Source organism: Pezoporus occidentalis, unplaced genomic scaffold (assembly GCF_034315485.1).
Source record: "Pezoporus occidentalis ecotype Australia unplaced genomic scaffold, CSIRO_AGI_Poc_V1 ctg3, whole genome shotgun sequence".
Taxonomy (NCBI): Eukaryota; Metazoa; Chordata; class Aves; order Psittaciformes; family Psittacidae; genus Pezoporus; species Pezoporus occidentalis.
Genome location: NW_026914940.1, coordinates 16,685,062 through 16,697,776, shown reverse-complemented (window position 1 = coordinate 16,697,776; position 12,715 = coordinate 16,685,062). Strand labels below are relative to the sequence as shown.

The 12,715-nt window shown below is 45.1% G+C and overlaps 1 protein-coding gene across 3 annotated transcripts; it reads right to left on the bottom strand.

Moving 5' to 3' along the window:
• Nucleotides 1-896: 896 nt before the first annotated feature.
• Nucleotides 897-11,606, bottom strand: KCNV1 (potassium voltage-gated channel modifier subfamily V member 1). 3 transcript variants are annotated; one of them, XM_062627164.1, is made up of 4 exons: nucleotides 11,423-11,606; nucleotides 10,326-10,432; nucleotides 7,250-7,776; nucleotides 897-1,726 (listed from the first exon to the last, which is right to left on the bottom strand). In XM_062627164.1, exons 1-4 carry the CDS (start codon nucleotides 11,537-11,539, stop codon nucleotides 1,215-1,217), a joined length of 1,263 nt encoding a protein of 420 aa, XP_062483148.1. In that variant the 5' UTR covers nucleotides 11,540-11,606; the 3' UTR covers nucleotides 897-1,214. The 3 variants fall into 3 exon arrangements, with proteins under 3 accessions (XP_062483148.1, XP_062483146.1, XP_062483147.1); XM_062627162.1 differs by having other exon boundaries at nucleotides 10,326-11,024; nucleotides 11,423-11,555; XM_062627163.1 differs by having other exon boundaries at nucleotides 10,326-10,838; nucleotides 11,423-11,549.
• Between the last annotated feature and the right edge of the window lie 1,109 nt (nucleotides 11,607-12,715).

The window sequence follows — 12,715 nt, the reverse complement described above, 5'->3', positions numbered from 1 at the left end:
ACAGGGTATTTGAACACTGCCAGGGACAGTGATTCCATCACTCCCCTGGGAAACCTGTTCCAATGCCTGACCACCCTCTTGGCAAACAAACTTTTATTAACAGTCTAAACTTCCCTAGCACAACTTGAGGCCCTTACCTCTTGTCATACCTCTTGTTACTTCTGAGAAGAGGCCAACCCACCTTCTCACTACAACATCCTTTCAGGAAGTTGTAGAGAGTGATAAAGTCTCCCTTGAGCCTCCTTTTCTCCAGGCTAAGCAGCCCTTGTCCCCTCAGCTGCTCTTCATCAGACTTGTTCTCCAGACCCTTCAACAGCTCCGTTGCCCTTTTCTGGACCCGCTCCAGCACCTCAACGTCTCTCTTGTAGTGAGGGGCCCAAAACTAAACACAGGATTCCAGGTGTGGCCTCACCAGTGCCAAGTACAGGAGGACGATCATTGCCCTTGCCCTGATATTTCTGATACAAGCCAAGATGCTTTTGGCCTTCTTGGCCACCTGTGCACAAGCTGGCTCATGTTTAGCAGCTCTCAGTCAACCCCCATGTCCTTTTCCGCCAAGCAGCTTTCCAGCCAGTCTTCCCAAAGCCTGTAGTGTTGCATGGGGTTGAAGTAGCCCAAGTGCTTTTACTTACCACATATGTGGTAACCCTTCTCTTCAAATAAAAAATTCTCCCTGCCACCCCCAGGGTCAAATAACCTCATTTTCATGTAAATGGAGTAGAAGGTGGAGATAAGAAAGGGGGTCACAATGAAGCTCCTTAGAGGAATGTCATCCTAAATTTATTCAACATTTGATTTCCTTAGACTTCCCTTTTCAGTTTTTCTTAATGTCTTTGACTTTTGCTCTCCCAATGTAAATACAAATCTTATGGATCTTTAAAATTCAAAACACCATGGAAATTTTCACTAAGACTTTATTACTACACATTGCCAAGGACATCAGATTCACAGACAAATGTTTGTGTCACTGTTTTAACGGGCCCATTATTTCCCATCTCACCCACCATGATTCAGTTCTGGAAGTAGGTTTCAGGGCTCCTTGAGAGACTCCATATTATGAAGTCTGCCTTTTGTATAGAATAGTTATCACAGTCTGTCCAAGCAAGCAGAACTCCAGCTGGAAAAGCAAATACACTATGTGGTGGATAATAAAAAAAGAGATGCTTAATAGTACACTTTTGAAGTAGTCTATTTGCTATATAAGGCTAAATAACTTAAAACCAAAAATCATCTGCTCCACTGCTCCTTGTACTTGCTCTCTCTCTGCTTTTTAACCGCAACATGTCCATGACACTGCGTGCATAAACGTCTCGCAAATTAACATTGATGTTTGAATCGCTGGATGAGTTCTTCATGAGTTTCTTTAAAGCTTCACGCTGCCTAAGAGCGGCTTCTTTTATCTTCAGTGTAAAGTAACAGGCAGAAAAACGGTCATTTATTATAGCTATTGGCAAAGCCAAAACCAGTATTCCTGACAGTATACATATAAAGGCTACCACCTTACCAATGGTAGTGTCTGGTCTAATGTCACCATAACCAACAGTTGTCATGGAAGTTGTTGCCCACCACCAAGCACCAGGTACACTTGTGAAAGTTGTGCCTGGCACACCTTGCTCAACGAAGTATTCCACAGTAGAAAATATAGAGATTCCTACAGAGAGGAAAAGCAGCAGAAGGCCAACCTCCTCATAGCACTGTGCGATAGTCATTCCAAGAGACCGCAAGCCTGAAAGACAATAAATGCTGTCAGTATAGGTTGATTCATGTAGCTGTCATCATAACTTCGCAAAACATCTCTTATTTAAAAGATGCCTTGTGTTTTTCTTTGACTGTTTGTGAACGTGATTTAAGAAAAAGGTGTGCTGCTCTCAGTGCTACTGGGAAAATGTGGAAGAACTAGATTAAAATGATTGAGCCACTGACATCACCTGTGTTTCCTTAATATAGAGATAAAAATTCTTCAAATTGCTTACTGTTTGTAGTACATACACATATAATTTAGGAAAACTAATCAATATTTAGTAATTGGCTATAACAGAAGAATCTGTCGTAGTTTTTAATAAGTTATCTAAATAGCCATTTAAAAACAGAGTAAAAATACCTGCTCCCTTGAATGTGCCAAGCTCCTGTTTTCCAGCCGTTATCGGATTTTTCTCTTGGACCAAACAACCTCCAGTTACCCAAGTCATTTTTCTAGGTCAGTGCTTAGAGCCTAGTTCAGTCAATTAGTAACTTTTTTTTTTTGCTAAGAACTGTTCTTAATCCTCATATAGTTCTCACAACCTCTCCTCGACATGTCTTCCCCCCAGAACCTATCAATATCTTTAACTGTAGACATCAAAGCAGTATTTCAGCAGCAGGTGCACTTGTGCCAAAACCAGACAGCAAAGCCTCCCAATGAAAACATGATATTCTGTTAATTCACCTATATCAGTAGTATTGCCCGTGGGTTGCCAAGGGAGCTCATGGGCAGCTGACTACTCTACATAGACCCCCCCATTCTTTCTAGAACTGCTGCTTCAAGACTAGACTGCCTGACAAAGCAAGCAGGAAGGTAAATACAATAACAGTGCAATAGATAAATGTTGCACACATAAAGAAAGAAAGATAACAGGGTACCAATTCAGCTGAGACACATGGGAGACTGAAATTATCTTTTGAATCACAAGTGACTTTGTATTGTTTTTTAACACTGTTTAAAATGTGTTTTCTTTAATAAATGAAAAAACCCACAATGTTTATGAATTACCCTTCCCGGGGTAGACTTCTAACTAAACTAGCATTTGCAAAATAGCTTACTGAACTCTGCCTCTGCTTGCAGAATTCGTATCATGAGTGCAATAAGCAATTCGATTTGCTATTTGTTCCTCATTCTCAATCTACAAGATGTTAAGAATTTCATCTTGCTTTTGGATTTCTTCTCTCCTTCAGGTCTAATGGGCTTTAAAGGCTTTTTTTTTTTTTTTTTTGTATGTACAGCAAACAATGGAAGTACACCCCAGAATTTGTAGGATTTTTCCTTTTTTAATATTCTACCAACTCCAGTTAAAGACTTGCCCATATCCAGGTTCTATGTTACTATAACTACGATCTGTTGGTTAGAATGTTTATTATAATGATATAGTTTAAATCTGCAATGGGAATAAAATATATCAGTGTATTTTTTTCTCTGTTAATATGACTGCCTCCACATTTTGGATATGCATTAATATTAGTGGTGCAAAAGCTTTGTGAGACAACTGCAAGGATCCAGATCAAACTCTCATCTTCCAAGGAAGTTATTACCATCCATTGCCCTGTAAAACTTCCTCCTGAACAGGGTAGAAGAGTAAGTCCTTTCAGATGATTTAGAAAGAAGGTACTCTAAATTACCTGCGTAGCACTTCTCTTCAAAGAATAACTGACTGCTATAAAAGACAGGGTTTGCTCTTTATGCTGAATCCTGAGAATACTATAGCTAAAGAACTTGCAAAAAGCAGGCTAAAGTAAGGAGGAACTTGGAATTGACTGCTAACTCCTTGTATCACATTGATGAAATCTTCAGTAAAAGAATTTTTCCTATATTAATTATTCTGACTGTTCAGGAGTCTGATTTGGTATTTTTTAATTATTCTTAGTACTATTATCCTCATCTAAAACAAAAATACATCTCTTCATGTCTTCAGATGAAGTCAGAAGACATTTTTAGACAAACCTATGAATCAGACGAGTTACTGGTCTCCACAGCTCATCCTAAGTGGGAATCAGTTGATGTATTCAAACAAATAATATGTTCTGCTGTATCATTTTGTAAGTTTTTTAAATGTATCTGAGCCCTAGCCCACAGCCAAACTAGGGCTGTCCTAGCACAGATACCAAAGCAAGCCTTATTACTTCTGTTTACACACAGCGTTTAAATCATCCTAAATCTTTTGCACTAAAACGCTGAAGTTTCGATTTTTCATGTCTCCAGAGGCATCTCATCCTGACATACACCACAGCCTTCTCTCAAACATGTGCCCACTGCTATCACAAGATGCTCAAACCCTCTTCTCAAGGAGTCAATCCGTAAGTGCTTCCCAGAGGAAGCACGGCTTCATGAGAAACATGGCCCCAGGAGAAAGGTAACAGCTGAGGAGCATTAGAGAATGCGAGAAATGCAGGTTCAGCTCTCAGCTATTCTTGGAGCCACTCAAATCCACATTTTTGATAGCTCAGAAGAGTGGTTTCACCCTCTAGCTATACATTTTCTGGATATTGGTAGTACTGGTTTCTCAGTTGTTCTTTGATGAAGTATAGCACTTTGCATAAATAATTACATACACCAAACTAGCTCAGGTGCTTCTAGGCATCGTATCCCCCCTATTAGCTGGGTTCAGCTTTCAAAGTGGCAGAAATGATTCTTTCATTTCTTTTTCTGTCCTCCCCCACAAAAAGGGTATCCATTTCTTTAAAGTGAAGGAAAGAATTGGTATGTTTTTTCCTAACTCCTTTCTGCCCTGTCAGCTAGGTTGCTGCTGTGATCCCAGCTTTGTATGGGTCTGCAGAGATGTTCTCCTTGTGACTGTGAACACCCCTATTTGATGAAAGAGGAGCTGGTGTCTGCAGGCATGAATTTTCACACCTCTTCTGATCTTGCACTCCTCTTGCCAGGAGCAGTTCATGAAGCTTTGTCTGGTGTGAGAGTGCAGAAATCAGACAGAAGCATCGCTGGGAGGTAGCTTTGAACTGGCAGATCCAAGCCAAGAGAGTGGAAGAGTTTCAAGAGCCACCCTGAACTCTGAGGTTTATGAGGACTGCCTAGGTATGTGCAAGGAGGATGGTCTCTGTGTATGGTACTTATGAGGTTCATTGTGTTATTAGCAGGTGTGGTTAAGGATGTATTTAAAACCACGTTAACAGAACTGTTTTGCAACATACCTCTAGTGGTCAGAAACAGGGCTTCAGATCTGAGAGTCTATTTTGCTGTTTTGATTTATTATGGCTGTGTTTCATCTTAGTAGCAGCATCTCCTCTGACAGGAGATTGAAACAGTGACTTTCTACATTTCAATTATACAGTTCTGATTTAGTGTTCTGGGCCTAAGTGGATAGCCACTGAACTACCAAAGAAGCAAGCACAGTGACAGTAAAGCAGCTCTGGATGGTTTAAATAGATATGTAGGTAGCTCCTTGCATGTTGAAACTGGCACTCTGGTTCTAGCAGAAAGATGATAGCTCACTTCCAGATTAGGAGACTAAATTTTTATATAATTAATTAACATGTACCTAGTCTGGAAAGACTAAACTCAACATTAATGGCAGTCAATATTGCGATATAAATTGTGGAAATATTTTAATGACTTTAAGAATAAATAGACACAAAAGTTTAGACTATCCCTGAAAGTTAATCTACCTGAAGTTAACAGCTGTTATACAAACATCTGAAAGATCTGGTTTCAAATTGATAGAAAGAGCCATAGTACTGAGTTTCATGAACTCATTCTGTAACAGTAAAATCCAATAAACTGGAAACCTTGTAACATACTTTTGGATCACTTTTTTGTAATTCAGCACAAAAGTGCCTTGATGAGTTCAAATCTTTTTCTTATTTTCAAAACACAATTAGAGGAATGAATTCACATTGCAGCTACCAACAAAAGTCTGTAGCAGCCTTTCTTGAAAAAAAAAAGAAAACCAAAACAAAAAACCCAAACATCAGCAGACTCTGCAAATGTTATAATAAAGCAAAAAAAACTCATTGACACACTGAACCATTACAAGCTTCCTTTCAACCGCTTTCTAAGAGATAGTTATGCATCAGTATAGGCCTAATCTAGGGTAGGTGAGCAAGATTAGGATGCTTCCCAAACCACTATGATTATGTTCAGCAGCATTAAAGCTACTTGCTGCCACTAGCAGGCAGGTTCACTGCCCTTCAGTGGAAACAAAACTAGAGACACATTCTGCTGCTGTGTGCACACTGTAATGCCTGCCAAAATAGGGCCAGTTCACAAAGAAGGTAGAGATGCATCTCCAAAAAACTGAGAAGCATCAACCCATTCCTGCTTCACGGCAGGAAATCCTGGAAGGGTATGTCAAGTGCCATGTAAGAACAATCATCTCGAGAACAGGCTAATATTGCAGGATGGAGACAATGGTTTACTATTAGGATCCTATTTGTCAAAGCTCCAAATGTTGGCTGAACATTTCTCCTGTCAAATTCAGCACCATGTTCAGCATTGATTTAAGTGGGAACATAATTAAATAATATGAAAATGCCAAGCACTGGACAACATCATGGCATGGAGAGGGTGTGGTGGCAATACAGCTTTTATTCTTTCATACACCAGGCATGCACATGCCATGAAGTTGTAATAAAGATGAGGGAAACGCAAGGGGAAATGCAACACCTTCCAATCATTTCCAGCTTCCTCTGATAAATTCCCACTAGAAAACATAACCTTTTATACCTTCCTTTCACCACTCGAAAGAGTGTACAAAGATGTGAGTGTTCTCAGGAATGCACTTCATCTTCCACCCTATCCCTCCTTGCTGTTCATCCTGTCTACTGACCTGTCAGGAGTGCTTGGACATGACAGGCCCCACACCAGTGGTGAGCACTGACTGAATCTGACACTGCTGCTCTGTGCTGCACCTACATCCAACTCAGCAAGCAGCCCCCAGCTGTGCTCCACATGCCACAGAGATACCACTGTGTTCAATGGGACCTTAGAGCCCCTGAAGCCACTGTTCGGTAAGACTCAGTTTAAACAGTTTTCTTGAAGCATTCTTTACCATGGTTGTTTTCAGGATCTATGATGTAGACAAAATTATGATATATTTCCTTGCAAATACTTTTCAACAAAACAAATTGTGATAGGTAATTATAAAATGTCATTAGTGGGCCTTTGATAATATAAAAATGTGGCCTAACGATCTGCTTCTTTCCTTGCTTCACCCCTAATAAAATCAACTCAAACACATGCTTGTAAATTTATGACCTTGTGAATGACTGGTGGATGATTTACAGCACGCAACTTCGGGGCCCCTTTTTGCAAATGTTCTATGCAAACAATATACACAGGCCCTATGAAGAGCTAAAATTTATTGGAGAAGGCCGCTGCCACTCAATTATCAATGTCCAAAAGTAAGTTTTTCACAAGCAATTACTGCTAACAGATTGGGTAAAAAAGCTTAGGTAGAAAAGCACAGAGGATGGAGAACCATGCCCAGGAACAACTGCTGCAGGGAGAAAAACCAAATAGTACCACTGCCATAGCTGAAAGTACCTGTTGAATGTCTTCCCAGCTTCAACATCCGCAGGGCTCTGAGCAGCCTCAGCACTTGCACAATGCGCCCCACGTTCTCCAGTTCTTGCGAGCTCTCCCCCCCACACAGGCTCTCCACCAGCAGGGTGATGTAGAAAGGTAAAATAGCAAGGAGGTCTATGATGTTTGCCACACTCCTTAGAAAGCGACACCGATCCCGTGCACACAGGAACCGCAGAACAAACTCCACTGTAAACCATGCAATGCACAGGTACTCTAGGGCATCCAGTAATGGTGGTGCCAGCCAGCTCAGTTCTACTGAAATCAAAGCCATGTTGGCTATAGACACAACAACAAAAACCATGGACAGAGTGCCAAAAGTCCTGGCTGCTGCAGAGGAGCCAGGCTTTTCCAAAACTTCCCAAAGTTTCTGTCTAACACTGGGACAGAGACTACCAGAAAAGTCAACTTCTTCATCTTGGGCATCCAGTTCTTCTGCATCTTTCTTGATGTCTAAGGCTTCACTCAGCTCCTTCCTCCTGAAGTACCTGCCAAGGACATTCCACCCCCCCCCCCCCCCCCAAGAGACGTTTAATACCAGTATGCAAATGTTTTCCTTATCCTCTACCATGCAAGGCAAAAGAATACATGTTAAAGTTTACCTTATGTGAGCTCAGAAAACCCTCATATCAAGCATATGATTGAAGATACTGAGACCCTGTAGCATGTTTCCACTGCCCTCATATTCTATTCCCCCATTTCACGTCAGTGACAGTTTATATGCACAGAGTAATTTTATTCTGATAACGTGTTATTTATATGGATCATGTTGACTATAGTAGCCTGCTGCACAACTAACACGCATTCTTGCAAGCAATCCTGGCACAACCAGACCTTCTGTTTCTAAATTGTTCTCAACTTAGAATCATAGAATCATAGAATAGTTAGGGTTGGAAAGGACCTTAAGATCAGCTACTTCCAACCCCCCTGCCATGGGCAGGGACACCTTGCACTACACCATGTCACCCAAAGCTCTGTCCAACCTGGCCTTGAACACTACCAAGGATGGAGCATTCACAACTTCCTTGGGCAACCCATTCCAGTGCCTCACCACCCTCACAGTAAAGAACTTCCTCCTTTTATCTAACCTAATCTTCCCCTGTTTAAGTTTTAACCCGTTAACCCTTGTCCTCTCACTACAGTCCCTAATGAAGAGTCCCTCTCCAGCATCCCTATAGGCCCCCTTCAGATACTGGAAGGCTGCTAGGAGGTCTCCACACAGCCTTCTCTTCTCCAGGCTGAACAGCCCCAACTTTCTCAGCCTGTCTTCACACAGGAGGTGCTCCAGTCCCCTCATCATCCTTGTGGCCCTGCTCTGGACTTGTTCCAACAGTTCCATGTCCTTTTTATGCTGAGGACACCAGAACTGTACACAATACTCCAAGTGAGGTCTCACAAGAGCAGAGCAGAGGGGCAGGATCACCTCCTTCGACCTGCTGATCACGCTTCTTTTGATGCAGCCCAGGATACGGCTGGCTTCCTGGGCTGCAAGCGCACACTGAAGCCAGCTCATGTTAAGTTTCTCATCGGCCAACACCCCCAAGTCCTTCTCCATAGGGCTGCTCTGAATCTCTTCTCTGGCCAACCTGTAGCTGTGCCTGGGATTGCTCCCATCCAGGTGTAACTTTATTAACTATATCCCATTTTTATTACATCTGTGTGCATTTGCAAAACTAAAAGGAAAGGCATCATAAAAACCATGCAGTTCATAGATGAATTTCTGATCAATACACACAAAGATGGCAAGCTTGCTTTCTTTAAATATATGGGTCCTCACACAATCAAGCACACAAGCATCTGTGCTGAGTAAAACTTGCAGATTGTAAATATATACTTGAGTGTTTTGTTAGAGCAATAGTATGTTTACAGAACAATTTCATGAAACAAAATCCATTCCCAAAGCACACTAAAAAAATCCTTTTCTTTTGTATCTGTTTTTCTTGACTGCTGCAAGTCTCAAACAGGCTATGCCATTTTGCTTTTGTTTGATATACAGTTACACCTGCATATGCCAAAGAGGTCTGTAGCTCTTTTTACCACCAAAGAAGTGAGAGCTTTCAGTTACATCTACCAGGGAAGGAAGAAAGGGATGAAAACTAGGACCCAACTTTTTCAGCCACAGAACTGGACCATGCTAGAGTAAGGTAACCGTAGTATCCTTTGCAGTGGGGCTGCTTTTTGGTTTCTTTCTAATAATTTTGGCATAACCCCTTTGGATAAATAGCAGTTGCACTCTTTAGATAATTCATTTCTTCAATACTAATCAGAAACAAACCAGTAACACTAAAAATGGTGGGAAAAAATAAATTAACCACAAATGGAATGTACAGAAACGTCCTGGGGGTGGTTCAGTGGAAATCCACCTCACTCCTAGTTTGCTTGTTAAAATTTGCCTCCAGTGAGCCATGTTCCGGCTGCTGCTGCCCCCTCCCTGTAAGCTGCGACATCCATGTGCAATGCTTCCCATCACGGCTCCTCCTGGAGCCTTGCCACCCACACTCAGCCTGCCAGGTGACCACCCCCCTCCTGCCTCTCCAGCTTGGATCTAGAAATCCTCCAGAATGGAAACTGGGGGTGGGGAGGCTCGAAACCTACCCAGCACTGTGCCTGACTCCACATCCAACCCCTATAACTATGGTAACCTCAAACTGGATGACTGAATGGACATCTCCCCTTTCACAACCTTTGTCATTTCTGGCATTGTCCTTTTCAAACATTTTGAGCTTCCAGGGCCAGTACAGGGCAACCCAGATCCAGGTCCTGTTAGGGTCTCACTATCTTTACCCCACTGTCAACCTTCCCCTCAGCAATGGTCAATGAGGACATCACCCATCACATCTGCTCCCTTTTTTACACCCATCCACCTCTAGACCAGGATTCAGGGCTGAACTCCCCACTTTTGAGTGCACTTTTCCCAATACTCTGCTACCTTACCTACCCCTACTACTGGATCTCTCACCTGAGCATCCCTGCATGCAAGCCAATGCTGAGTTCACCCATCCCACAATCCAGCGCGTCACATCTTCCCACAACTCACCGGTCTCTGCAGCAGGAATCAATGCTGAGCTCATCCAGACCCCAGTACTGGATCTCTTGCAGGAAGGAGAGTGCACAAAGCTGCTCCATCACATGCAGCCTCCCTGTCTGGTAGTAATTCAGAATGTAATGAAATGCCTGTGAGCTCCGGTCAAAGAAATATTCATTCTCCACTAGGTTGGCATCATCACAGAGCTCAAGGAGGGCAGAGGCCACATCCCGGGCAGCAGAGACCACTACAGCCAGTTTGCCAAGACGGGTGTCAGGGTAGCAAGACAAAGTTTGCTGGGACATCACAAAGCGGCTGCCTCCTACATTGATAGTAAAGCAGTCCAAAGAAGGGATGACCTTCTGCAGTAGGGGCCCCTGCTCTTCTTCACTGTTGAAAACACTGGAGCCCAGGGAACCCAGGGATGTGCTACTCCCCGGTTCCTCCAGGGATGCTTGGGAAGAAAGAGACATGCAGCAGGGAGGCGACTTCATCCTGTAGCTGCCAGCAGCAGCCCACACTCTCCTGGATCGAAAACACAACAAAGCTGCACAGAAGACTGCCCTGGGGGGTGTGGGGCTGGGCTAGAAATGCATGACTTCTCTTTGGCTATCGTCCCAGCGACACCTCACCGTGCCCTCTTTCTCCGAACGACGCCTCCATCAGAGCGGAGGTCAGGCCGGGTGCGCAACAGCCCGGCGCTGCCGGCACCTGCGGGTACAGAGGGAACAGCGGTAAACAGGCGGCCTCACCCCGCGCCGTCCGCCCCGGCAGCCATCGGGCAGCGCCGGCACCACCGGCCCGCGACGGCCCCGCCGCTGCCGCGCCCGTCCCCAGCTCTGGGGAGGAACCACGGCAGCACGACGCGGAGCACCGCACACGGGAACGCCGGCGTCAGCGGGGCCACCCGGCCCCCGACAGCGGCCCCCTCTCGGCCCGGCCCCACAGCTCCGTTCACAGCCCCGGGGCACCCTTCTACGCCCGCCCCCCGCTCCGTGCCCGCAGCTGCGGCCGAAGTTGCGCCCCTCAGCACCCGCCGCGGCCGAGCCCCTGGGCGCGGTGCCGCCCCTCGTCCAGCCCGGCCTCTCCCCGCCGCCGCCCCACCTTACCTGCCCGCCGCCCAGCTGCACCGCCCGCAGCCGGGCGCCGGCCACCGCCGTCTCCTCGCAGGCAGTCCTTGCCCGCTCTCGGCTCCAAACTTCAGTGCAGCGCCGGCGCGCCTCCATGGCCGGTCATGTGCTGCGGGGGGCAGGCGGCAGCGGGGCGGGGCGGGCCACCGCCTTCCCGCCGCGGGGTCCAGCGCACCCGCTCGGGCGCCGCTGGACCCCTGCGAGGAGGGCGCAGCCGGGAGCACGGGCAGGGAGTGGGGCTTTACTCCCGGGACAAACCAAATCCAAAGCAAACTTCGCCGCACGAGTTCCCAGGCGGCTCTGAAGCCGCCCCCCTTTAATATACGTAAAACCAAACACGTTTCTAAATAGGTAGCGTACCCCCGCGCACGGAACTCCCACGACCACAAGTCTGAAGTCACTCAAGTAAAACAGTCGTTGTAAAGGCCAGCCGACGTACGTGAGAGAGCCTGTTTTAACTTAGCTGCAGTCAACTTGCTTTTCAAAACACCGGAATATCTCTGGCACTGTCCTGTGCTGACTTTGTAGCTCCACAGTGCGAGAGTTAGGTTCACACTCCTTACTACGTTTCCTCTTCTATGAAACAGTTATTTCTGACAAATTTAAAGTGTTCTTTACTGTGAGGGTGTTGAGGCACTGAACAGGCTTCCAAAGGAAACTGTGAATGCTCCATCCCTGGCAGAGTTCAAGGCTAGGTTGGACCGGACTTTGAGCAATCTGGTCTAGTGGAAGGTGTCCCTGCCCATGGCAGGGGTCTGGAACTAGACAATATTAAGGTTCTTTCCAACCCAAACCATTCTGTGACTCTATGATTCTACTTACTTTTGCAAATTTAGATTGGATATAAGGAGGAAATTCTTTCATGTTAGGGTGGTGAGGCGCTGGAATAGATTGCCCAGGGAGGTTGTGAATGCTCCATCCCTGGCAGTGTTCAAGACCAGGATGCATGAGGCCTTGGGTGATACGGTTTAGTGTGAGGTGTCCCTGCCCATGGCAAGGGGGTTGAAACTTGATGATCTTAAGGTCCTTTCCAACCCTAACTATTCTATGATTCTATAAATTTGCATTTTCTGTCACCTCTTACTCCTCGCCAGGGTGGGTGGCTGCTGTGCTGCAGTGGTGCCTGACAGAGGGGGAAGTCCCTGTAGCATGTAAAATGTGGCTCTGTGTGTCATGCCACCATTTTTTTATCCCCCATCACTTGTTGCATACATCTGTGTCTAACATTTATTACACAGAGGTCTCTCTTTTGGATACCAGTGATCTTCCATA